Consider the following 24,872-nt stretch of genomic DNA (forward strand, 5'->3'; position numbering starts at 1 on the left):
CGGCGATTGGGCGAGCGGGCGGCGGGCGGCGCCGCCGCCGGGCGCTGATAGGCCCCTGGCGGGAAGGGGCGGGGCGAGCGCGGTCCGCGCGCGCTGTTTCGAGCGCCCGGGGCCGTGCGGGGCTGCGGCGGCCATGGCGGCGGCCCCGGAGTTCCACCTGCCCCTGGCTCCCGCCGATCTGCTGCGGGATGGCGGCCCCGGGCGCTACGTGGTGCGGGAGGTGCTGCCCGCCCGCGAGCTGCCGCCCGCGCTCGCAGGTAAGGTGTCCCCAGTCCCCCTTCCCGGTCGGGCCCGGTCCTGCCGCCGGCTCAGGGCCATTCCCCCCCCGCCTCTCTCCGTGTTTTGCCGCAGGTTTCCGGGCCGCCTTCCGGGCGCGGGGCGCGCTGGCCGTGCTGCAGCACTTCGACTGCGTGTACAGCGCGCTGCAGTGAGTACGGGGCAGGGACGGCGCCGAGGGGCGGGCGCTCGCCCCTCTGGCAGGAGCTCTTTGCTCGTCGCCCTTACGGCCTGTGTTTGTCCCGCAGCCACTTCCGAACCGTGGGCACGGCTGTCAAGGAGGACGCCCTGGAGCTGATGATGCACGGTGGGTACCCGCTGTTTCCGGGCGCCGCAGGACTAACGGAGAGGTTGTTTTCCCTTGGCAGCTCAGTGATGATGTAAAGGCTAATGTGACTCGGCCAGCTGGGCTGCACCCTCGGCTCACTCCTGTCATACGGGTCTGTAATCTTGGTGGACGATGCTGAGTCGTGCATGTTCGCTGTAAGGGCAGACCGACAGAAAATTCTCTTGCCCTTGTCCCTGGAAAATACATCCATGGGATGTATAAGCTCAGAGCGAGTGTTTCTCTGAGCTGACGGAGGGCAGGGGGGACAGGACAAGACAGCATGCCCGAGGTCTGGGTTGCAGGGGCCAGCCCACGTTACAGCTGGGGAGATGTGAGCACACATCTTTGGTAATCTGAGGACTGCCCTAAGCCTCCCAAAGAGAGGATGGCTGAGGGATCTGGCAAGGAGTGCTCATGATTTTCTGCTTCTCCTCAGTGGTGTCCCATCATTCCAATGAACTTCCTGCTATCTTGAGCGACTCCGGGCTGAGCCATGCAGACCGCGCTGCTCACCTCAATGCTCTTAAGATGAACTGCTATTTGCTGACTGGCCTGATGGATGCCTTTGAAATGGAAACCTGCAAGAACAGTTGTTTGGAGGCAGATCCTGGTAGGAAGGTAGGTGGGGGGACTGGGGGAAAGATGATAAAAGTCAGAATAAAATTTTCAACTTATCGAACTCTAGTATCTGTCAGATTTTATAGCTGAATTTTTATAAACACGATGCCAACAAGAGCAGTGTATAATGTGGAGCACTGGTGCTTCTTTGAAACTGTGCTGGAAAACAGCCAAAGGGACAATTGTGTGTCTGTAAACATCAGCAGGGACTTGGATGCCCAAACCTGTCTATTTCATTCTTCAGTTTCTGGCTGGAACTTAATGTGCCAGTATTTTCTCAAGATTTCCTTTCTGTGGGTAGAGATGGTGGCGGTAGATACAGGTATAATCCTTAAACCACAGGAAGCACTGGTGCTGGCCTGAGCTGAGAGAAAAGAATTGGGGGAAAAAAGCCCCCTGTGGTCTCACCCATCTTACTGTGTGTCTCTTAATGATGTAGAATTTAACAGACTTCTTACGTTTTGAAGGAAACAGGGTGGTGATGGGGGTTTGTCTGTTTTGAAGCTGCTGGTCTATCTCACCATGTAATCTCCTTTCTAGAACAAGAAGAAGACTTCTGGATCTTTGTGGGAAGAGGAGAGGGAGCCACTTTTACGGCTGCTTACTCAGCTGCTGCAGCTGGATCTCCGTCAGCTTTGGGGTGGTTTAGCAGTGGAAGAAGAGTTTGTCAGGTATGAGTTGGAGCAGGTGTATTTGTGGAATGAATGACTGGTTCTGAGGGATGAAAGGTTAAATGATAGATCTATCAGTGAGATGGTATTACAGCCCCCCTGCGGGGTGCAGATCATCGGGAAACTGAGGAAACAGCTCGAGGCAAAAGCAGTGTGTATAGGAATCTCTTCCTCTCCTCATGTAAGCCACAGAAATTCAGATGTTTGCTAACTTGTAGAGGACGCTGGAGAATCTCTCAAACAGAAATGTGTGTGCCAGAACCATGTTTGTGCAAGTCGTGATAGCGAGGTTTGCTGTCTCTTCTGTGGGTTTAGCTTAATGACGGGGAGCTGCTACCGTATCCTGGAGAACCCCAGTATTGGCCTTCAGAGGTACCGGCTCACGAGGGAGGCTGTGACACATCTGCTCGCTGCAGCTCTGGTTCACTGTGACCACATGTTCAGTGAGTTCCTGCTCTTCTGCCTTCTTCCTGAAGCCATTCCCTGTTACTTTCCCTGACCTCTTTCCTCCTTCTCACGTGTGAAAGGTGCCACTCTGAAGATCACACAGATGCTGCAGCACTTTGAACATGTAGCCCCAGTGTTTGCGCAGGCCGTGAGCCTGTGGGCTAAAGAGTATGGTCTGAAAAGCCTGGTGGGTGAATTGCTAAGGTGAGAGAAATACCTGGAGCCTTGCTCTTCTATCCCTAGCAACTTGGGGCACCCCATTCCTTGTTTCATCTTTCTGTGCAGGGAAATTGGACAGAAGTGTCCCCAGGATTTGGCTCGTGAGGCTTCTGGAGTCAAGGGTTATGCTACTTTTATAAGTGAACTGGCTGAACAGATTCCAACTCTGGTGCTTGCCAACATGAGTGTTCTCCTGCCTCACTTGGATGGGGAGGTACGTTTCTGCAAAGTCACCTGTCCAGAGAAGTCAAATGGTAGAGACGCTGTTATCCAGTTTTTCTGTCTGGAAACAAAACCTCTTTCACAGAGCTCAGGTATCCAAAACCAGCTCTATTGGAAGAGGTTCTGCCCTTACTTAAAAGATGCAAAGGGAACAGAAACCATGACATCTCATGTCTGGTTGTCACTGTCAGATGTCAGAGATCAGGAGACTGCCTACTCGTCTGAGGTCCCTGCTGTTCTCCAGTTGTCCCTTGTTCTCCAGCACTTAATGAGTTTGTCACTGTGTTACCTTTTCTTTACCTGCTCAAAGTGTTTCTCATGTCAGTTCTTGGCTTCTATGAACTTACCTGGACAGCAGGGTTTGGGTTGGAAGGGACCTTAACACCTCTGCCATGGCTAGGGACACCCTTGACTAGACCAGGTTGCTCAAAGCCCCATCCAACCTGTCCTTGAACAGTTCTAGGGATGGGGCATCCACAGCTTCTCTGGGCAACCTGTTCAAGTGTCTCACCATACTCTCAGGAAAGAATTTTTTTCTAATATCTAATCCAAACCTGCCTTCACTTTGAGGCCATTCTCTCTTGCCCTGTCACTGAATGCCCTGGTAGAAAGTCCCTCTCCAGCTCACTCATACCCCCTTTAGGTACTGGAAGGTGCCTCCCCAGAGCCTTCTCTTCTGCAGGCTGAACAAGACCAACTCTAAGCCTGTCTTCATAGCAGAGGTTACTCTGTCTTGCAGGGACAGCTGTGTTCACACAAGCTTAATACAATATCCATGCTGAAAAAAATTCACTTAGGGCCGGAGCCTGGGATTTGGCAGGCCCAAACTCTGGGCATATCAAATCGCATCTTTTGGTCTGTTCCTGTCTTGGCAGAGTTACATGATGCGAAATGCCATTCTGGCAGCTATGGCAGAAGTGCTGGTGCAGGTGCTGAATGGTGACCAGCTGGAGAAAGCCGCCCGTGGCACTCGGGACAAGTTCCTGGATGTGCTGCAGGCCCACGTGTGCGACGTCCACAGCTTTGTCCGCAGCCGCGTGCTGCAGCTCTTCACTCGCATCGTTCAGCACAAGGCAAGTCTGTGCTGGGCAAACGGTGTTGTCTGGGCCATCTCTTCCCACCTTGTGTGTTCTGAGGGAATTTCTGCCACCCTGCTTTTTGTTTGCAGAGATCGAAGTTTTCACAGAGAAAGGTGCTGTCCCTGTGTACTGTGGGGTCTTCAGTTTCTCCCAGAGATATCAGGGGTGGTGTAACTGGGGGTGGAAATTAAATGCTGCTCATTCTTACCAAGATAAACTAGACATACAGCCTCTTTTCACACCCTTGTATGGGAAAACATCACAATTACCAGATATACTAAGACTCAACCGGATCCTGGATAACCTAAATCCTTGCTTTCAGTGGAGGCTGGACCAGAATATATCCAGAGGTCTTTAGAGCCCCGAACTTTCCTGTAAATCTATAATCTGTGCTTTTCAGTATGCAAATATGTCTGCAGTAGACTTTTCCCAAGTCTCTGAGCCTTCTTGATAACTTTATCTGTGCTCTTGTTGTGTTCTAGGCCCTGCCTTTGTCTCAGTTTCAGTCTGTGGTGTCGCTGGCTGTTGGGCGGCTCAAAGACAAATCTGTCATAGTGGTTAAAAATGCAATCCAGCTCCTGGCTGCGTTTTTGTCCAACAATCCCTTCTCCAGCAAGGTAATTCCAGTTAATTTGGCAGATACATTAGATGTCTGTTTGCAGGCTGGGTATCTGCAGTGTGCTATAGCCAGGGCAGTAGTGTTTCTGTGTCTTGTTAGGAGGAACAATGTAGCCTTTGACTCTGAAGGGGGCAGCTTTCTGGTCTTCCCAGGTTCAGATCTTGCTTTCTTGGGCTGGTCCCTCTCTTAGTAAAATTCATAGCTATGCTGAAGGCCAGGAGGGATGTGATTGAGGTAAAAAACTGCAGCAGTTTTGAGTCCACTGTGAGGTTTCTCTCCTTAGGATGTAAATTAGTTTTTTAGAATATTCTTTGTGGATCTGCAGCTCTTAGTGTTAAGCTGCAGCTTCTCCTGAGTTTCTGAGCCTTAGACTGGCAACTTAAAGCAGTTCTCATTCTGGGATCGGGGCCAGAGTGTACTATTCCAGTTTCCCAAAGCAGGGTTATCTATAGGGATTCGCAACTAAAACAGGGAGTGGAAGAGAGAGGAGAATTCTGGTATTTCTGGGAAAGGAGGATATCTAACATATTTCTTCTTCTCTTCCTGACATCTTCAGCTAAGCTGTACTGACTTGGATAAGCCACTGAAGAAAGAATTGCAGAAACTGAAAGAAATGAGGGATCGTAGCAGACCCACATCAGGTAATTTCCTTTCTTCTCTCCACTTTCTGGGACAGTCCAGAATTTACTTTTCCTTATATTAAATTTGCTCCCAGATTGTGACAGCTTTTGTCTCAGATCTTACTTGTGTGAGATGGTGAGACCAGATAACTGGGATTAAACTCACAACAGTTTTCCTTATGGTGGTGTTCTAAAAGGGTCATTTTAATATCCATGTCTAAGTCAACAGTCTTTATAGCTATATATCCTGTTTTCAGACTAAGAACTGAAAATGTCTGTGAACACCCTCTCAGGTTTCTCTTTCCTACCACTCAAGGACTTCTTCAGTCATGATTTTGGTCAAATATTATTTAAACTTGATTTGTAGGCAGCACCAAACTCCAAGGCTAAACAAATGTCTTGTTTTTATTACCTTCAGTGGTTTTTTTTGTGGTTTTTGGTTGGTTGGGGGTTTTTTTTTGTTCTTGTTTTTGGGGAATTTTTTTTGGTATGTCAGAATTCTTATCTTATTGCAGTCTAAGTGGGATCAGCAATGGGAATAGTGCCTGCCTGGGGAGGACGTAGGGGAAGTAGAATTTCTAAGTTCCAGATGAGTTTTTCCATCTCACTGAAGGTGTCACCTGAGTCTGTGTTCTCCATTCCCTCTGACTTTTAAGTAGGTCCAGTGATCAACCCAGAGGAAGAGTGGGAAGCGATGCTGCCAGAAATTAGGGCTGCCACAGAGCAGCTCTTTCAACCACTGCAGAAAGAGGAAGAGGAGATGCTGGAGGTTGAAGAAACAGTGGAGAGGACAGTGGAGCAAATCACTGGGCTGTTGAAGAAGCTGAATTACAAGTAAGAAAGCTCTGCAGTTTGACAGTGTTTATCTCAAGGGGTGATTTCCAGTAACAGTACTCTGTAGGGAGAGATTGATGTGGGCACCCAGCACAAGATGCTGGTAGGAGCTGCCTTCTCAGGCGTTCAGGGCAAAGTTGTGTCGTTTCCCTTACGTTCTGCTCTGATGTGTTGCTGATACTCTCTCGGGCAATGTCATTGTCCAGGAGCGCAGCTCGCCTTACGCAGAAGGCCCTGTGTCGCTTCCAGGGAAAGGAACCTTTCATTGGCCCTGGGGAGGAAAACGAGGAGGCAACAATCCTGGGGGTTCTGAAGACACTTTACACAGGTAACTATATCTCTCTGTTCCCTAGGTCCAAGATAATGCCAGAGCCAGATTAAAACCCTCTGGAATGCTCTGTCCCACGTCCTGACCTGTGGGGCTCAGTTTGTGTGTACTTGACAGCTCCCAGAGCTGCAGCATCTCTGCATTTGTTCATCTAGTACCTTGGTATTTTAGCTGGATCATACTGATCTTAATTTCTGGTTGGAACAGTTCCATGGTCCCAGTAAAAGTGCATTCCTGGTGCTTTAACTCACGTAATATCTTGAGGGGAGTGAGGCCAATGTTGCCACTCCCACCCTTCTGCCTGCCCTGTCTGAATTTGTCAGGAGTTGTGCTTCCTGAACAGGTGGTAGCACATAATGCTTACCCTTAGCAGCCTTGACCAAGTATCTGATTCAACCAAAGTCTTGGTTATCTGGGGCCTGAGCCTCTGGGTGTACTTTCAAGAGTTCACATTCTTTGTTTGGTGTTTGTTTCAGCATAAGGTTGCTTAGCCAGTCATATTGAGCATATTTCTGTTGGAAGTCTATTTAAAAATATTAACTTTGTCAACTCCACACTTTTACAAACCTTGCTAGGGAGTAGTAGTGTTTGCCTTCTCCCTGGTTCCCTTTTAGGGCTCTCATCTATCTTTGGGGAATTATCAAGTTCAGATTAACCCCACCAGCATTTTACTGGAGTTTACCCCAAGTGGACCATTTCTTTCTATATCTGTACCCTAAGTTGGCATGTCTCTGGAGCATCACACAGTAGTAGTACTGGAACTTGCTCCACAGCATGCTGAGATTTTGTAGCTAGGTCTGATGGCAGAATTTGGATTTTTGTAGCCTGGCTCTCGGAAGGTGTCACTGTGGAATGGGGAGAGGAGGGTTAAAATGCCCGGAACCATGCCTGTTTCTCTTGTATCTTCAGTACTGCTCACAAACAAGTGTGCTGTGTAGGTTCATGCTCAGGTGAGAACAGTGAGGATCCTCCACATGACAACAGCAGTGATAAGACTGAAGAAGTTGCACAGGAAGAGCAGCCTCAAACAGAGCTGATCAAACAGGAGATGTTGGTGCAGTACCTGCAAGATGCTTACAACTTCTCAGTGAAAATCACGGAAGCTCTGAACCTGATCAGCACGATGATGTATGAAAACTCTGTCTCAGGTATGTGAAATAACCATGGGGCCCTTTTATTCCCATTCGGCATTTCTAGATCTTTCCTTGCTTGAGAGAAGCTGTTGGAGTGATAGAGCTCCAGGAGAAGGAGAGAAGATTGAAGGAGCTGCTCTTCATTGATCAGATGTCATAAACACTTCCAGGGTATTGGAAAAGCAAGCACCATCTAAATGAGTGCCATGAAGGGCTTGGATAGGGCATGAACAAGGGTTTTAGGAATCCATTTTTTTTTAAATACCAAGGTTGAAAAAAAGGCTTTTTCTTAACATGTTTAAAAGTTGTTTATAAAAAACATATGAAATAAAATGTATTTGAACTTTTTGAAATGAAAAAGACCAGCCAGGTGACCAGATGGAGTTCACTTATGGAAGCTACCCTGCTTCCTGTGGGGAGGGGTGGATGTTCATCATGTCAGCTGAGGTTCTCCCAAAGTAAGCCTGACCAGTGAAGCGGGGTTTGGTTATGTGCTCAGTGCCCTGACACAGCTTCAGCTGTTATGCTGGCCACAAGAGGGGAACTAAGCAGCTGCTCTCATCTAACTCACCTTTCCTCTGACCTTATTATCGGGGTAAGCATGAGCCTGATCAACAGGTTCTGTGGCCTGGTCCTCTTCAGTGCTGTAGAGAAAGGTGGTGATCAGAAGGCCTTTGAGTTAATTCAGCTGTTTGTATTTAATATTAGAACTGTTATCACTTAGACTTTTTTGTAGAGTTTATCAGAAATTGGCATTTCCAAGGGATGAGGGGCACAACTCCCACTCCCATCCTCTCCAGCACATCCACTTGCACAGATCTGGGGTATGGATGGGTGTGGGCGCTGCAGTGCCCCAGACTTTATGCAAACACTTCTGAGGCCTCATCTCTGTTGAGGGCTCTTGTCACTTGTGATAAGCATGTGGGCTTCCCCAGCAATGTTTGATGTCATTAGCTATTTACACACACGAAAATGAACTCCTGGGTTCAGTGTCTTTGCAGGTCCTTTGAAATTCAAGGCTGAGAAATTGTCCTTCCTGGTACTTAAACACCTGGGGTTTGATTGTGGGGGTGTTTTTTAAATGGATGCACAAATTTTAATAACTTTGCATCTCCCTGTTCTGTGCTGTACTATAAGGAGGGCAAATTCAGTGTCTGAACAGCAGAGGTGTTTTGAGACACTGTCTCCATTTGGAGAGAGTATACTGCTAGGACTGGTGCTAAAGGATGTGTGTGCTCAGGTTTAATCTTTTTTAATTAAAGATTTAATATTTGAAGATTTAAATTTTTTTTTCTGTTGCAAATGTATGTATTCTGGTGAAACTGGGGGCAAGGAAAGCATACCAGCTCACCTGTTAGATGTTCTTAATTCTGATTTGTAAGGGCTTATACTGGCAAAAGCTCTTAACTTAACCAGAGGTCTGACTCTGAACTGTTTGTTGTACAACTCCCCTGATCCCTGCTGTGGATGTCTTGTGATGCTGTCTAACTTAATGGGCTTTTTTTGTCTTATGAGAAGACTGGGCAATCTGTTTCAGGAATAGTCAAGCTGGAACCAAACACAGTATTCCTTACCCCATTTGTACATCAGATAGCTTCGTTTCTCCGGTTATACCATTGCACTGGGGGCTTATATTTAGTTGTCTGCTGTGACTACGAGATCTCTTTTCCCAAAGCTACTGTTTCCCAGAAGAGAATTTTGTTCTTTCTCAAAGATAGTCTCTGTGCTCTTTCCCTAACCCTATCACATTGGGTTAGGCTGTAATACTGTTAATTTGTGTCTCTCTTCTGGGACATCTGTATCTTTGTACTAGCGATCCCATTCTGACTCAAGCCCTCTGCAGAGAGTAGCAGTGATCTCTAGATGCTTGTAGAGTTTGCTGTGAGACCAGTGCTCCTATAAATTTATTTTAGTGGCCTCACTAATGGTAACTGGGAAAGAACTGCTCTATCACAACTGTTCTCTCTGCAGTGGTGCAGGAAGCCATTGAGTTCTTCGTGACAGTCTCACAGTTTGGTGTGCCCCAGGCACTGCTTGGAGTCCGCAGGATGCTGCCCCTCATATGGTCAAAGGAGCCTGGAATTAAGGAGGCTGTGCTGAATGCCTACAGACAGCTCTATCTGAGCCCCAGCGAGGATTCAGAGAGGTATGGATCTTCCTAATCAGACTTTTTTTTTCCTTTCCCTCCCCCCATCCCCTTTCTGCTTTTGGGAATGGGGTATGGACAGGGAGAGAACTGAGAGTTGCCATGCTTCATACTGAGCTGAAACGTAAGATTATTTATCTGAGTATCCCAGTCTTCCTGCAGGACCTACTGCTGAGCTTCTGTTCTTGGTTTGTCATGGAACTCGTGTAGGAAATTCATGCAGCAAAACTCTGTGAGACTTTGCCAAGCAGATGCTGAGAATTACTTGAAGTTAAACTGTTGTCAGGCACTAATATTTATCATTCTTATAAATTTCACTTTTGTACAAAGCATTGTCTAAATAGTCTGGGTTGGGTCCCTATCTGATGGGGAACAAGAAGTGTTAATTATGAATGTTTCTCTTGCCAGCAGGGTTCTTGATTGGCAACAATGAATTTCAGCCCATTAGGAATCAACTGTTGATATGGAGTCACCCCATGTCCAGGAATCTTACATACTTCACTCTCTGTGGGCAAAATTGTTGGCCAGTGTCAGTTTGTCCCATTTTGAGTTTCTTATGGCTGTAGTTGTTCATCCTACTGTGATAATAAGAGGAACAGTGTGGTCTAAAGTTGAAACTATATTTCTGTTAGCAACACTCAGGTTTTTTTGGGGACATGTCGTACATGCTGTGGCCTTGGTCATGTGTAGTCATTCTACTTCTGATGTACACAACGCGTTCCCCATTTCTTTATCCTTCACACTATACAAGGTTAGTTCTTATTTGGGTGCTTTCACATGTATTTCTATTTGTATTTCAGTCAGATCAATCTTAAATCTTTTTCTAACAATTCCTACATGCCTCAGATGGGAAGATGTTAAAGGGTCTTTGTTGCTTATCCCTCTTGAGGATTTGGTGGTGGGAGCTGGCTACCACTTGCACGTTAGCTTCTTCTATACTAGAGAAGAGCTGTGTCTCCTCTCTGCTGTGGCACTTGCCCTTTTTTAGTGCTTACCCTCTTGTAAATCCTGTTGGATACTTGTGCAATAAGAGAAATGTGATCCATAGCTCACCCTCATTCATACCATCAGGGCAATAAAGAGCACCTGCTGCTTCTTATTTCTTCCTGATAATATTGCCTGGAGACAGCACTTGTACAGTTTGTGCTCCATCCTCATTTGTTCACAGAGAGATTTTCAGTTCACAGGGAATTGTACTTTGACTTGTGGTTGAGAATAAGCTGGGAAGTGGCTGCTTAGTGCCTCTGATTGGATCTTTGAGCACCAGAAGGAGCACCAGTGCACAAGGCAATGGACTTTTAAGCCCACATCGTGGTCATTGGCACTTGAGTTGGGTGACTTCAAGAGCTCAAGCTTGTTGTGGGAGTTTTCCTGATCCTGTGGATCATTTCTGTTATCCAACAAATGTTTTCAGTTCTTTCAATAGGGCAGTAATTGTGACAATTGCTTTTTCGTTACCTTTTACTTTTTTATTGTTATTTTTCCCCTTTCAAAGGGCCAAGGCGCAGGCCCTGGTGCATTCTCTCTCTCTCATCATGGTGGATGCATCACTGGGAACGATACAGTGCTTAGAGGAAATAGTGAGTATTTGCTTTGCCTGGGTTTGGCTTGTGTATCTGTTTTATTAAAATGGTGGTCATTGCACTTCTTTACTTTGAAGTTCATTCTTCTTTACCTGCCTCTAATCTTTTAACTGCATTCCATTTGCAGATCTCAGAGTTTGTGCAGAAAGATGAAATAAAGCCTGCTGTGACCCAGCTGCTTTGGGAGCGATTCACGGAAAAATCTCCATGCTCGTCGCTCGAACGCCGCGCTGCTGTGATGCTGCTGGGGATGATGGCACGGTGAGCCCGGGGCCAGGTCGAAGCCTGTGAGTGGAAGGATGTACAGGGAGTCGATTTTTATTGAAGAACTGTGGTCAGCTGACTCTTTGGCTCTAGCTTCAAAAATAGCATCCCTGTCATGGGGTAATGAAGCCCGGTACTAAACATAGTTGTGCTGGATCCCACCAGCACGGCCTCGGGATGATTATGATGAGATTATTTTCCTTGTGTGAATGCCCATCCCTTCCCAGAGTTTACAGTGTCACAACTCTGCAGCTTTGTCTGTGTTTGGATAAGAGCAGTGAGAAGCTGCTGAGTAGAGATATCTGGAGCCTTTAGCATGAAGAAAAATAAATTCTTTTCACTTTCTGGGGGCAAAAAAATTGTATCAGCACTAAAAGGTTTTCACTTCCTCAGTTTCCCAGCCCAGTAACCCTTTGGCATTCAACTTACCCGCTCTTCCTGCTGTTCTTACTTCAGTCCTTCATTAGTCAGAAACAGGCCTGCATAATGATGATCCTAAAGTTCTTTCACAGGCAGAAAAGGGAATGGGTGGGTGTGGATTTGGGATTGGCTTTTTTGGATAGTGTTGGTTTGGTTTGTTTCCCACAGTAGGGGAAGAAAGGGTATACATCACAAGTCCTGAGCTCCTGGACTCTTTCCTACTTTCCAACATTTTTGTTTTTCTTACCCCTGTAAGTTTTTGTCCTTTCTGATAGGAAAGAAGAGTCAAGAATATTATTTCTTTACTAAAACACTGTGCCCACTGTTGATCACTTTGGAGAAACTCATCTCCTAGTGGAGAGTGGATTACACTAGCTTCTGGGGAATATTGCTTGCTGCTTCTCTAGCTGTATCCTGAGTTGTTTGGATGGGTTTTATTTTTTCCCCTCTTATTCAAACCCTTCCACAAGGCACAAGGAGCATTTCTCTTGGTTAGCCATACTTCTGTAAACTTTCAGCAGCACCTCATGTGATATCCCCATCCCTTCCATTCCACAGAGGAAAGCCAGAGATCATAGGTAGCAACCTGGACATCTTGGTGACAACGGGGCTGTCTGAGAAGGCATGTGAAGACTATAGGCTGCCTCAAGAAGTATGCAATGTTATATCCAAGCTTGCTAGTAACCCTAAGGTAAGGCTTTGGTTTGTTCTTGAGATCATCCAGAAACAAAGAAAGAGGGAAAATTGTTTGTATGGAAGAAGAGAGAGAGAGGGGTAATTAAAGTTTTACAGATTTTGAAATTAAGTAGGTTAAGACCATTCAGCAGCACTGTCTGAAAAGCTTAGTACACATCAGTGAACATGTAATAAAAGAATTTTCATTAGGCAACAGGCTGAATTCAATTAGTAAAGAGTTCAGTGCACAAGAAAATATGTTTTCCTTTCAATTCTCTTCTTCAGACTCGCAATTCTAAACTGACTTGTGTTTTCTCAACCATGAAACCCTTTCCTCTACTGATGTTTTCTGGTGGTGTGATTCTTTTGCCCTCCCTATTAATTGATATTCAGGAGTTGTCAGCTGTACAGCAGAATATAAAACATGAAAGGTTTTCAAACTTGTCTGTGTTGTACTTAGAACAACAGAATGGTTGATGGCTTCTTTCTCTGGGAAACAATTTATAATTTTGGGGTTTTTTTTTAAATGCACTTGGAAAAAAAAATCTGGGTTTTTGACTCAGTTATTTGGGGCATTTTGATTCAAGAGTTCTATCGCAAAAGCCATCCTCCTTCACAGAGCAGCATCAGTCTGTGACAGCCCCTTCCACTAGGGATGTTGCTGCAAGAACTTCATGAGTTAACGTGTATCACAGCATTCTTAAATGTTCTACAGATGGCTGTAATTCAGTTTTTGGTTGATTTAAGTCTGCAGTTCAGCTTGTATGTGAAAAGGGACTGAACTGAAAATATTTGACTGACTGACTGACTGGCAGTAGCTCTTCTCCCCCCACCCATCCTCCCAACCAGAAATTCAGTACAGAGAGGATTGTGGTGAATCAAGAGTTCTTGTTTCAAGCTACTGAAAGCTGGTAAATCCTCAAGTCAATTCTGATTTGTTCAAGTATACATTCATCAGGCTGACGTAGGTGTGCTGGGACACCTCAGGTATTGTCATACTTGGTTTAGTAGTTCTCTAGGTTATCTTATTCCCAAACTAAAAGGTGGTGTGACTGATACAGAATATATGCAACGACCTAAGTGTGAGGTGGTCTTGGATCCAGACCTATCCTGTGTTATTTCCACTGATGGTATTTTGCTTTTAAACAAACCCCCATGGTTCTGGAGTACCCCAAGGCAAGCTGACGTACTGTTGATGACTTTGAGATGCTCCAGACATTTCCCTCTTCATTCACTGCAGGGAGTGAGTAAATAATACCAGATTTTAAATGAATCCTTTTGACATTACAAAAGAACTATTTTGATTTAAGGTGAGATGGTGGAACTGTCTGGATTGGCCTGGGATCATCATTTGGCCCAGCTTTAAACCCACCCAGTGTGGTTACCATGCTGTCACAAGTGACAGCAATGTCCCTGCTGCATGTTTAGCTGCAGCGCAGTACTGGATGTCCCTGGCATGGGTTTGATTAACGTGCACACAGGAAGGTTAAGCACTGGGAAAGGCTTGGGGGGGATCTCACGTGCTGCTCCCATGGGTGTAACTCACCTGTTGTCTCTGCAGCCAGCACTGGAGAAGAACAGCGTCCCTTTTCGACTGCCACAGAACCACATGCTCTTTGGTTGCCTGAGTGAGACTGTGAGTAAAGGTGAGCCCAGGTCAGGAGGAGGGTTGGAGGGGATGGGGCTGGGCTGCAAGACCACCTGTGTTATCACTGGTGTGTGTGGGTACATTGCTCCCTCTTCTCTCAGGCTTTGCCCAGCCAAGCAGTCACTGGATCCCCTTCATGGAGTCAGCTATAACGCTCATCTACCAGCTGGCAGAAGGGGCAGAGGAGATCTGTGCTGACATCCTGCATGTGTGCAGTCAGCAAGTTCTGGAGAAGCTGCAGGAGGCCGATGAGCAGAAAGCTGGTGAGGAAAAAGGCTGATGAAGGAAATCTCCACCTGTGGTTTCCGGTGCTACTTTGGGTGGCCTTGATTAACTGTACGATGGAGCTGAGGGGCTGGTGGAAGTGTTGGCGTGGGAGGGCACGGGGGCTGTGAAGGAGTCAGTCTGTGGAGTGTGGAGATGGGCTATACTTCAGTGAGACTTGGCCCTAACTAATGGGGAAGAGGTCTGGATCAACATGGAACTGTGGTCATTTTTCTCCTTTAGATGCAGGGGATTCTCCACACAGAGTCTCTGATGGTGCTGGCAGTCTCCCCACATTCCTGCTGCTGCACCTGGTGTCCCTTGTGGGACAGGTGGCACTGCAGCAGGTGGCGTATTTGGAAGTGTCTGTGAGTGCAGAGCTACGCAGACGCCGCATCCTCAAAGAGGAGAAGACCAAGAAGAAATCTGACGCAAGCACGAGGAAGCAGAGAGCCCAGGTGAGAACCAAGTTTTTTTTCCTGTGGCAGCTCTTCTAGTGTCCCAGCTCCAGCAAACTTCTGGAGAAATGCAGTCCTGAGGTTGCATGAGGTACAGGGCAACATGTGCTTCAGGAATAGAAACACACATATTGGTCAGGATTGACAGGGAGAGCTGAGGTCCTTGAATGACCCTATTCACTAAAAGTCCCACGCTGGTCTTGAGTTTCGAAGAGGCAGAGGGGAGGGAGTGAAGGATGATGTTCTGGCCTGCTTCAGGCAAACATTCCCCCTTCACTCATCACCTTCTTTCTTACCAGTGCAATATTTTGCAACTGATGCAGTAGTGGTGAAGAACATCCATTTGTGCCCTGAGGCTTCCTAGAACCCCAGTCCAGAAGATTTGACAGTCCTATCCTCTGTTAGGTAGTAATGATGAAGATTTAACAGTAGTCTTTCTAAATGTGATTTGAATGCTGCAAATGCCCTGTTTAGTTAGGTCTACATTGGAACAATGTTTTCCAGAGTGTAATGAGGCTGACTTTCCTGGGTAAGAAGAGAGAAAAACACTGTGTCCATCTAGGTGTCCAGTTTCTGTTGGATGCTTATACTGCTACGTCTACGGAGAACTTTGTAGTTCATTTCCTCATCCGCCTGCTTATCACTGTCACTACCATCTTCCACACATAAAGGAGGAGGTTATTATGAGATTTTCAAAAAAGTAGCAGTTGGATACAGATTTGGTCCCCATTGCAATGCCCACGTCTCCTTTCTTCCCTTGTGTTGCTTTTTATTTGCTCTGTTTCCCATAATCTTGCTCACAAAACCGGCAATACAAAGGCTGCTTTGATCTTCTTGCTTTTAGTATTTCAATGTCCCTTAAGTTATGCAGTTAAGTTACCCTGATGTTGGATGTCTCCTAGGTCTGTTTTATCTTAGTAGTGTCAGTAGTTCAAGCTTTCTTTACATTCTGGGCTCCTCATTACATGGGAGACATGGAGCTCCTGGAGCAGGTCCAGTGGAGGGCAATAAAGATGATTCAGGGACTGGAGTATCTCTCTTAGAAAGAAAGGCTGGGGGAGCTGGGCCTCTTATAAGTGTCAAGACTGAGCAGGGACCTCATCAATGTCTGTAAATATTTGAAGAGGAGGTGCCAAGAGGATGGAGCCAAACTGTTCTTGGTGGTGCCAAGCACTAGGACATGAGGCAGTGGGCAGAAACTGATGCACAGGAAGTTCCACATGGATTTAAGGATGAATTTCTTTACTGTGGGGGTGACCAAGCACTAGAACAGGTTGCCCAGAGAAGTTGTGGAGTCTCCCTCACTTGAGATACTCAAGAACCACGTGGACACAATCCTGTGCAATGTGTTCTAGGAAGATCCTGCTGGAGCAGGAAGGCTGGACCTGATGACCCACTGTGGTCCCTTCCAACCTAACTGTGTGATCCTGTGATTGGTGTTCTGTAGCATGTGGACTGGCAAATCCCAGACTACCGTTCACAGCTTCATTCAGTTCTTGGGGGAAAGCGGGTTATTACACTGTGTCAGTCTGTTCTTGTTCTCCACTCTACTCCTGCAGCTGGTAACATGCATGTACCTCACACCTGAGAGAAGAGAACCCTGTGAAGAAAGAGGTTATTGTTGCCTGACATCTTTCTTACAGTCTCCTCTCTGCACAGAGCACAGGGAACGAGACCACTATGGAGGAGGAGCTGGGCCTTGTGGGAGCCACGGCTGACGACACCGAGGCCGAGCTCATCCGCAGTATTTGTGAGACAGAACTTCTAGATGGTAAGTGTGGCTGCCACCATAGAGGAATACTGGCTGTCTGCCGGTGTGAAAGAGCAGGTACAGTGGGTGACAGGACCTGAAGGAGGAAGGCTGTTTCCTTTGGAAGGAAGCACTGTCATTTTCCATGGTGTCAGTTTCCATGCAGGCTGTCTGTTTTCTTGGCTCTGCCGTTCTGGAGGTGGTTGTTCTGTGGTGAAAGTGAGTCAACCACTTCGCAAACTAACCGTAGTTTGCCGCAGCTCTGGGATAAATGGAGTAATTGTTCTTAAAGCAGGATGCACAAACGGTGCTCTCATGCTCACTGTCTTTATCCCCACTCTCTAGGGAAGCACCTGTTTTCTGCCTTTGTTCCACTGGTGCTGAAGATCTGCAACAACCCTGGACTCTACAGTGACTCGGCGCTGTCAGCTGCTGCAGCCCTCACTCTTGGCAAACTCTGCATGGTCAGGTACTGCTGAGCCATGCCAGAGCTCTTTTCCCAGCCCTCCTAGTACTAAAGCACGAGCAAATGTTGCAATTCTTTTCTCAAGGAAAGAACAAACACAGAAGAGTGTTCATGGATCACTTTTTTTTTTTAACTGTTTTTTTCCTCTGCTCTCTGAGAGATGAAATTCTGCTATCTGTCCCTTCTTTCCTGTACCCTGTCTTGTTAGCTCCGAGTTCTGTGACTCCCACTTGCGTCTGCTGTTCACCATGATGGAGAAGTCCACTCTGCCCGATGTGAGATCCAACCTCATTATTGCAGCAGGAGATCTAGCCATCCGCTTCCCCAACCTGGTGGAGCCTTGGACATCACATCTCTACGCCAGGTAATGCTACACTCATGGCTGGGAGAGGACATGTGCTGAAAACCCTGTGGAAGGGTAACACTGGGCCTCCAGAAAGTGAGAATGAGCCAGGAGAACAAATCTGGAGATGCCGGTGCAGGGAGACAGAGCTTTGGGCTGTCACGAGTCCCAGTAAGTCAGAGACACTCCCTTGCTGCTTTCTGCAGTAACTGTTTGCTCCTCTCAGGTTGCGGGACCCCTGCCCGAGCGTGAGGCAGACGGCTGGGCTGGTCATGACTCACCTCATCCTCAAAGACATGGTGAAGGTGAAGGGCCAAGTGAGTGAAATGGCAACGCTGCTCATAGACCCAGAGGAGGAAATCGTGGGAGTGGCTCAGAACTTCTTCAGCGAACTCGCCAACAAGGCAAGTGGATGCTCAGGGACCTTATTTCACAAGAGCAGGGAAGGGCTGTTGGAGGCTGGATCAATGACATAAGTCCTGGAGAAGGTGTGTTTCATGGTGTAGAGCCATTGGTCTGTCTCTCTGTGGACTAAGTAAGGGTAGTTAAAAAGAAATTTTGCAATACGAGTTTTGCTTCATCCCTGCCTGATGTTGCTGAATTTGACCTCATCCATTCACACTGGAAGGCAGGCTCCAAAACACTGCCTTTTCCCTTTGCTTTCTTGTGTATGCCCAGCACAGGGTTAGGAGCAGTTTTCTGTAGCTCACCTTTAGGCCTTACAGCAGAGTTCCCTGACCTTATGGCTTAGGCAATACACCTTCTCTGAAACCTTTCCGAGTTGTTCTTGGCTGTGGGACACTGAGATACTTAAATTGTAGCAGTTTCTGCCCAAGCAGGTAAGAATAGGAGCAGTGTTTTGCCCAGTACACTGTTCATTCCAAGTGCAGCCTCTCATGGGCCCTTCAGAGTTTGATATTTACTGCCTGAAAGGCTGCAGTCGCACTGGGGCTCTTCTTGTCTCGCTTTGCTTTGTTAAAGCAGAGCTGGCCACCTGACTGCACTGACTTCCTATCTCTGCAGCGAGTGGGACAAAGCTATGTAAAAGCAGTGGGAAAGAGAATGTGGATTGGACCTCAGGCAAGATGGGAAGCAGTTCCATGAACTGAAGGGTTGTTTCCTTTATCAGGAAGGGTTTTTTTGTTGGGTTGTGACAAGGTTGGAAGGCAAAGAAACTGCATCCAAGTCTGCCAAAGAGCAGAGTTGGGGTGCAGTGTTAAGCTTGATAGTTGGCTGGGTTTTTCCCCCCCCAGCCAAATAGTGCTGGATAGGTTTGGCTGGCTGTGTACAGCTCGTTTCAAAAATCTGATGCTTTCAGTCAGTAGATTTGTGGTGGAGAGAAAGGAGGTTGTTTTAAGTGGGCAGCTTATTTGGTTTGACTCAAAATATCCTTTATAATTCTGTATCTCATGTAGAAATTTGTGTTCTGCACAGGGTAATGCTGTCTATAACCTGCTTCCAGACATCATCAGTCACCTCTCGGATCCTAACGGCGGCATAGAGGAGGAATCCTTCCACGCTATTATGAGGTATTCTAAGGTTAAATAAATCTCTTATTGCCAGGACTATGTTTAGGCAAAGAAGGTGCCATATCAAGAGAACTAAAACCACACTAACACGTACAAAATGTTTTTGCAGTTGTTCTCTTTGATCTGACTTTTTGAGTCTGTACTGGAAATGGAGTCATGCTGAGTGGAATTGATTATAAAGCCACACAGCTGGGGGTTAGGAGAGACTCTACAAAGAGTAACCGCTAACTCAAAATTACTTTCCCTTTAGAAAAGGAAAATAGTTGGTTTTATACATCAGAACATGGATATGCAACACTGGGAGAACACAACAGATTTTTAAGACTGCTGCCTTTGTCATTTTGGTGGCCACTGGAGTTTTGTAAGCAGTTTTAGTAAAGCTGTAGTTACAGTAACAGGTTTGGTCTGAGGTGGCTTTCTGGTGGTTTGTTTTGTGGAGGGGGCATTGGTTTTGGGGGTTTTTTTTGTTGTTGTTTCATTTTTTCCCAAGAAAGCCTGACTCTGGAGTATAGAGATATTGGATTATTTCAGTCTGAGGTTATTGATTGCTCATAGACAGCACTAATAATGTCTTTATTGGTAAAGTACAGACATTTTCCTCTCATTTCTGAAACTTAACCACAAGGGTTTTTCTGAGGCATTTGAATCCCTATGGCTTATAGAGGGGGGTGTTAGACAAAAGTATTGCTGTTGCTGATTTTTCAACGAGTTGTGATTTTTCAATTAGTCTTTCCATGAGAATCCAGTGCATTTAGGAAGAGGGATGGGATTTTGGATAGGTAGGAATTGCAATACATAGAAAAGGTCTATTAGTGAAGGTGTAATTGAGCGTAAAATTAATTTATGGTGGCAAAAGTAGATGGGTATTTCACTTTAGCTTTAATTAAGGAGGGTAATGTGAAATAGTGGGAATTATAGCTTGTGGTTCCTGACAGCACACGTAGAAGTGGAAGTTAATATCTGAAGTGAAGCAAACCATCACAGGGAGACAAGAGGCAGCATGTAGAAAAATTTCAAATAATTTTGGAATTTTCAGTACTGTTTTTAATTAATATTAAACTGGAGGTGTTACCACACACACAGAGCTTAATAAGTGTAGCAATTGCATTAAAGTGTGATTGGTGGGTCTAAAACAGGTGTAAGATGGACTTTTGACTTTTTGACAACATACATGGAGAGAACCGGAGGTGTCTGGCAAACAAGAGAAGAGGTAGTATTGATGTAACAGTGTAGACAGGTATCAAATTAGCTTGTGGATAATCATTTTAAAGACTTGATAATCAGTTAACACACCACCTATCCTTTAAATAGGAAAAAAAGGGAATTAGTAGTTCAAACTGAACTATTTCCCCATGCAGCATTCTATGAAATGCTTACGTTGTAGAGAGGATCAGGTTTAATTTGGAAACCATGGTGGACAAAAGCACAGGCTAGGAATGAAGCAGTGCCTTATGCTCCAGGGATGCTTACCAAACTGGAGACTAGGCAAGTGTGAAAAAGGTAGGGTAATTTGGGGACTATCACTGTTAAAGGACTAACTTTGGAGAGTGAGAGAGTAACAGTAATAAAAACTAAAATTAAAATTAGCAGAACAAAGTATAAGGCTGAATGTTTAGAAGTTGTTTAACCCCTTCTGTAAAGGTATGGCTAAAGTTGGAGGTGCATTCCACTTCCTGCTTTAGCAGCCCAGTTTTTTCTGGTAGAGGGAAGCACTGGCAGTGCTGGCGAGACCTCGCCTGGAGTGCTGCCACACTTCTGGTCACTTAAGTTAAAGATGAATTGATGCTGGAACAAATGCAAAGGGAGGACTCTTGAGATTGCTGTCTCTGTTATATATCTTAGAAAAGCAGCTTGGTGTGGTGGCTGTAGACATAACAAAGACTGAACAAGGAAGTGCTGGAGAACAATTATATCAAGGCCAGTGGCAACCTGACTCAGCTGAAGTTAACAGAAATGCTGGTACAAGAAAAAGAGAGAGCAGCAAGGACCTTCTTAATAAACAGAAGTTATTCAGTGATTTCTAAGAGGACATAGTGCAAAATACACAAGTACTTAACTGTGCTAAAGTCCAGGTGTCTGTTCTTCAAGAAGCTAAGGAAAAACGGATTAGGTTAGCATTTAAGTTCTGTTAGGCTTTGTTCCCATTTTGGTGCAAAGTAGCGCTCACTTTTGCATTGATCCAAAATCTAACTTTCAGCAACTTAGTGAAAAAGTCACAGGCATGGTTTTGAGGGGGGAAAATACTGCATGCCACAATGCTCCTCTCAAGGGTTGCTTGTCAGACAAACTAGTCTGTCAGTGCAACTTGTGAAGTGAGGAGATTGTCTGGAGATGCTGCATACTCTTAAAACTGGATGGAAGGAGCAGATAAGAAATCAGCACTGCTGCCTTCTCAGCACCCCTCCTACCTGAAATGTGGATTCCTCTGTGGGCTCTAATATTTTGCTTTTTTTTTTCCCCTTGCAGACATCTGTTCTCATATATTACAAAAGACAAACAAACAGAGAGCTTGGTGGAGAAACTATGTCAGAGATTCCGGACTGCCAGGTGGGTTGTCATCTTCATTTTCCTGCCAAGTGCTTCTGCTTCTCAGGATTTTTCAGAAGAAATGAGCTTGTATGTGACGGTTGTAAAAGGTTCCCCTTATGTTCTTCACGTGGCAAAGTGAGAAATGCAACATAACTTGGATTAGGTCTCTCTTTTTTTTTTAACTACTGTCTCCTAAAATTGCATGAATACATATAAATTAAGGTTTCTGATTTTATTATGCAGTGACTGACCTGCTCTTCCTTCCTTTTTTAAGGAAAAAGTTTTGTGACAGTCTAGATCTGCATTATAACTGAGCAAGGAGACATCCCACATGTGGATTTGACATACCTTTGTGATCCTTCTCCACAGGCTATTCCCTTGCAGCTCAGCTAGGAAATCAGTGTGTTCAGCTGAGAAGTTGGGATCTCTCCAGCAGTCTTGTCTGGGGTGATCTCAACTATCAAGCTGATATAGGCCTGTCCTTGTTCTCTGTGTATGTGCTGCTTAGTACCAAGTCTGCGCCTGGGACTCTGTTTTGGTTTTTTATTATTATAAAATAATCCTTCACTGACCCAGGCAAACTTTTTGTTTCCTTCCAAGAAGAATAATAACAGAAATTTATCTTCTTCCCTGCCATGTTCTTCCAGTGAGATATCTTCATTTTAACTTCCTTTGGCTTTGGTGTACCCTGCCTTCCTCCATTCCTGTGGTTTTCCTTCTCCATTGTTGTGGCTTTGCCCTTGAGATTTAAGCTGTCTGCTTATCTTGGCCATTTGTGCACAGTGCTTGGGCATGTGACCTGCTCAGCTGCCTCAGGGAGTTGCATATTTCCCAAAATATTTGGATTTTGTTTCCAAGAGTGGAGAGTGGTCCCTCTCTCCAAAGTTGCCTCCCAGGAGCAGTGGTGAGCTCTTCACACCCTATTTGTAGATAACCATCTGTGTAAGTTGTGTCTTGCCTTTAGGAGAATGTCCTGATATTTCTGTACCACAAAGGTGATCAGCTTGGTGCACACTAGTGGTACTTCTAGAGCAAGACTCTCACTCTAGGCTAGAACAGGAGCTCATCAGAAAAGATTTTGCAGCCACCATCACCCTCTTTAGCATTTCTGGACTTCTAAACATAGCAACGTGCCAGGTGTCATTCAGACTGTAAAGGTGGAAACACCTGGATGCTGCAGCTTTGTTCTCCGTCTGTCTGGGTTTGAGCAGAGCATCCTGAGACAGCATGTGCTGGACAGACTTGAGGCCCTCACTTTGTGTATATTAAAAATAGGGGGTTTGGCCTTGCTTTTCCCCTCCCATTCCGTCACAGTGAGCTTCATTAGGAATGTAAGTTTGTGCTTTTATTTTTCTTTCCCTTTGGTTTTCTTCCAGTAGCTTCTGCCGGAATTTGAATGTAGTCCTTCTGTGATACAGCATTTGTTATTTGTTAACTTTTTAACTTGATGAATATGACCTTCTTTATGTAACTAACCAAGAAAGGGAGAGAGAACATCAAATACAGCCTCTGCTTGAGATCATCTCAAACACGCAAAAATGAACAGCCGGGGGTGTTTGTTATGTGGTTGAAATAAGGCCCTTCAAGAGGAATCCTGACCTGAGTATTTTCCTCCTGGTCAGCAACAACTTCTGACACTTTTCAAACAAGTGACTGGGTTCTTTAGTGGTGGAGCCTTCATGTTTTTCCGACAGGCACTAAGTCAGAGTCGTGGAATAGTGGTGGTTATGTGCGGCATGGCACAGCCCCGTCACTGACCTGTAACAGAACAACCTGAATTTCACGTTCTGTGGGGTAGAGGCACCTGCAGGAAATGCTGGTAGTTCTGGGTGAGATATGCTTATCCTCACACACCCCTTTTTGTAGGAGCTAATGGTGATCTTTGCCTTTCCCAGGACCGAGCGTCAGTATCGGGATCTGTCCCACTGCCTTGCTCTGCTTCCAGTCTCGGAACGGGGCCTTCACAAGCTGCAGGACAACTATGACTGCTTTGCAGACAAGCTCCAAGATCCAGCTGTCTACAATTGTTTCCAAACTGTACTGGCTCGATTCCGCAGAGCAGGCGTCAAACCTGAGACCAAAGTAAGGGTGCGGGACAAGGGTCCAGGCCAGAAAAACAATTGCTTTTTACATACAGTGACTGGAAAGCCCTGCAATTTTTCATTTTAAGCAGACTATTCCTCACCCCTAGCAATTTATCAATTTATTCATTTAACTTAATGGCAATTCTGCTACGGATGTAATATTTCTCTCCCCTCACATTCTCTTTTTTTTTTTTTTTCCCTCTACTGCCGTTTGACATCTCCATCAGGCTCTAGCTGAAGAGCTGGAGCAGAAGATGTCTGCCTCCCATAACCGAGGACTGGATTCAACAGAGACATGCCAGGATGGCAGTCAGACTCCAATGCCAACCAAGCGGAAACCAATAGGAAGTATGTTCCTTTTTGTGAGATCCCAGCCTTCTCCTCATCCTGCAGTCCAGCAGAAACACCTGAGGACTTCTCCTCACCCTTACAGACACAAGTTTGCTGCCTTTCTCTATTTTTTTCCCCCTTTTTCTTGACAGGTTCACGCCGTCAGCCCCTGAGCCCAGCCAACACGGATGACGATTTTGTCACACCCCCGTCCCGCACCCTCCAAAATCGTAAGCGTGCCCAAAAGCGCCCTCCACGCAAAAAAGTCATCATTACCTTCTCCAGCGACGAGGAGAACAACTCTGAGGATGGTGAGGCACCACACAAGTGGGCTCTAAGTGGGGAGGGATGACACATTAGGCCCAGCAGGGATGTCCCTTTGGTCATGGCCTTCAGACCACTGTGGAGGTTGCCTGTATATTTCTCTGCTCAAGGCAGTGGAGTGCTCATTACTGACACGTTTTACTCTCTTTAGAGCTATCGGCAGAATTAAGAGAGGAAGAAACCCCCACCAAAACAACGCCCATCACCAGATCTTCAGCCCGACGGCTGCGCTGAGGGAACCATCTGCCGCTGTCTTTAACTAAAAATAAAACTCCTTTTATGCAAGTCGCCCTCTCTTGTCTGAACTACCCCCTAATACAACAGTGCTTTAAATGAGGACAAAATGGAAGTTAACACCAGGCTAAGGCAATTCTAACCCTTTCTTCTGGTATCTCCACAAAGAAAGGCAGTTATGATGAACATAGTTGCCACTTGGACTGATTTTGTCCAGGCTTTGGAGATAAGCTGCTCTTATTAAAATAATAATAAAAAAAATTTTTGTAAGAAAATCTTTCTAAGAAGAGTCAATCTACCCACAGAGTACAAAACGCTCATTCCTTTCTCTTTTTGTGTATGTGCTTTATCCTACACTATTCAGCTTTTAACACAGCACCAGTCGTTCAGGCTCTGTTGTATTTCACCCTTTTTGAAGCTCTTGTCCTGTA

At 45.8% G+C, this 24,872-nt stretch overlaps 1 protein-coding gene and 1 non-coding gene across 3 annotated transcripts; both read left to right on the plus strand.

The window, feature by feature from the left end:
• The first annotated feature begins 133 nt into the window (after positions 1 to 133).
• On the plus strand, positions 134 to 24,716 carry NCAPD2 (non-SMC condensin I complex subunit D2). 2 transcript variants are annotated; one of them, XM_040056499.2, is made up of 31 exons: positions 134 to 257; positions 352 to 427; positions 525 to 583; positions 1,041 to 1,222; positions 1,763 to 1,893; positions 2,209 to 2,336; positions 2,421 to 2,544; positions 2,626 to 2,773; positions 3,657 to 3,854; positions 4,343 to 4,477; positions 5,036 to 5,120; positions 5,756 to 5,933; positions 6,140 to 6,261; positions 7,200 to 7,409; positions 9,366 to 9,540; positions 11,036 to 11,120; positions 11,251 to 11,384; positions 12,366 to 12,498; positions 14,044 to 14,128; positions 14,232 to 14,393; positions 14,638 to 14,852; positions 16,512 to 16,623; positions 16,948 to 17,071; positions 17,277 to 17,432; positions 17,638 to 17,815; positions 18,846 to 18,940; positions 21,407 to 21,487; positions 23,365 to 23,551; positions 23,781 to 23,901; positions 24,036 to 24,194; positions 24,359 to 24,716. In XM_040056499.2, exons 1-31 carry the CDS (start codon positions 134 to 136, stop codon positions 24,439 to 24,441), a joined length of 4,185 nt encoding a protein of 1,394 aa, XP_039912433.1. In that variant the 3' UTR covers positions 24,442 to 24,716. The 2 variants fall into 2 exon arrangements, with proteins under 2 accessions (XP_039912433.1, XP_039912434.1); XM_040056500.2 differs by having other exon boundaries at positions 5,759 to 5,933.
• LOC120749722 (small nucleolar RNA U85) lies at positions 644 to 966 on the plus strand. The gene has a single exon (XR_005699772.1). It is a non-coding gene; the product is annotated as a small nucleolar RNA U85 (small nucleolar RNA).
• Positions 24,717 to 24,872: the final 156 nt, after the last annotated feature.

This window comes from Hirundo rustica, chromosome 2 (assembly GCF_015227805.2).
Source record: "Hirundo rustica isolate bHirRus1 chromosome 2, bHirRus1.pri.v3, whole genome shotgun sequence".
NCBI lineage: Eukaryota > Metazoa > Chordata > Aves > Passeriformes > Hirundinidae > Hirundo > Hirundo rustica.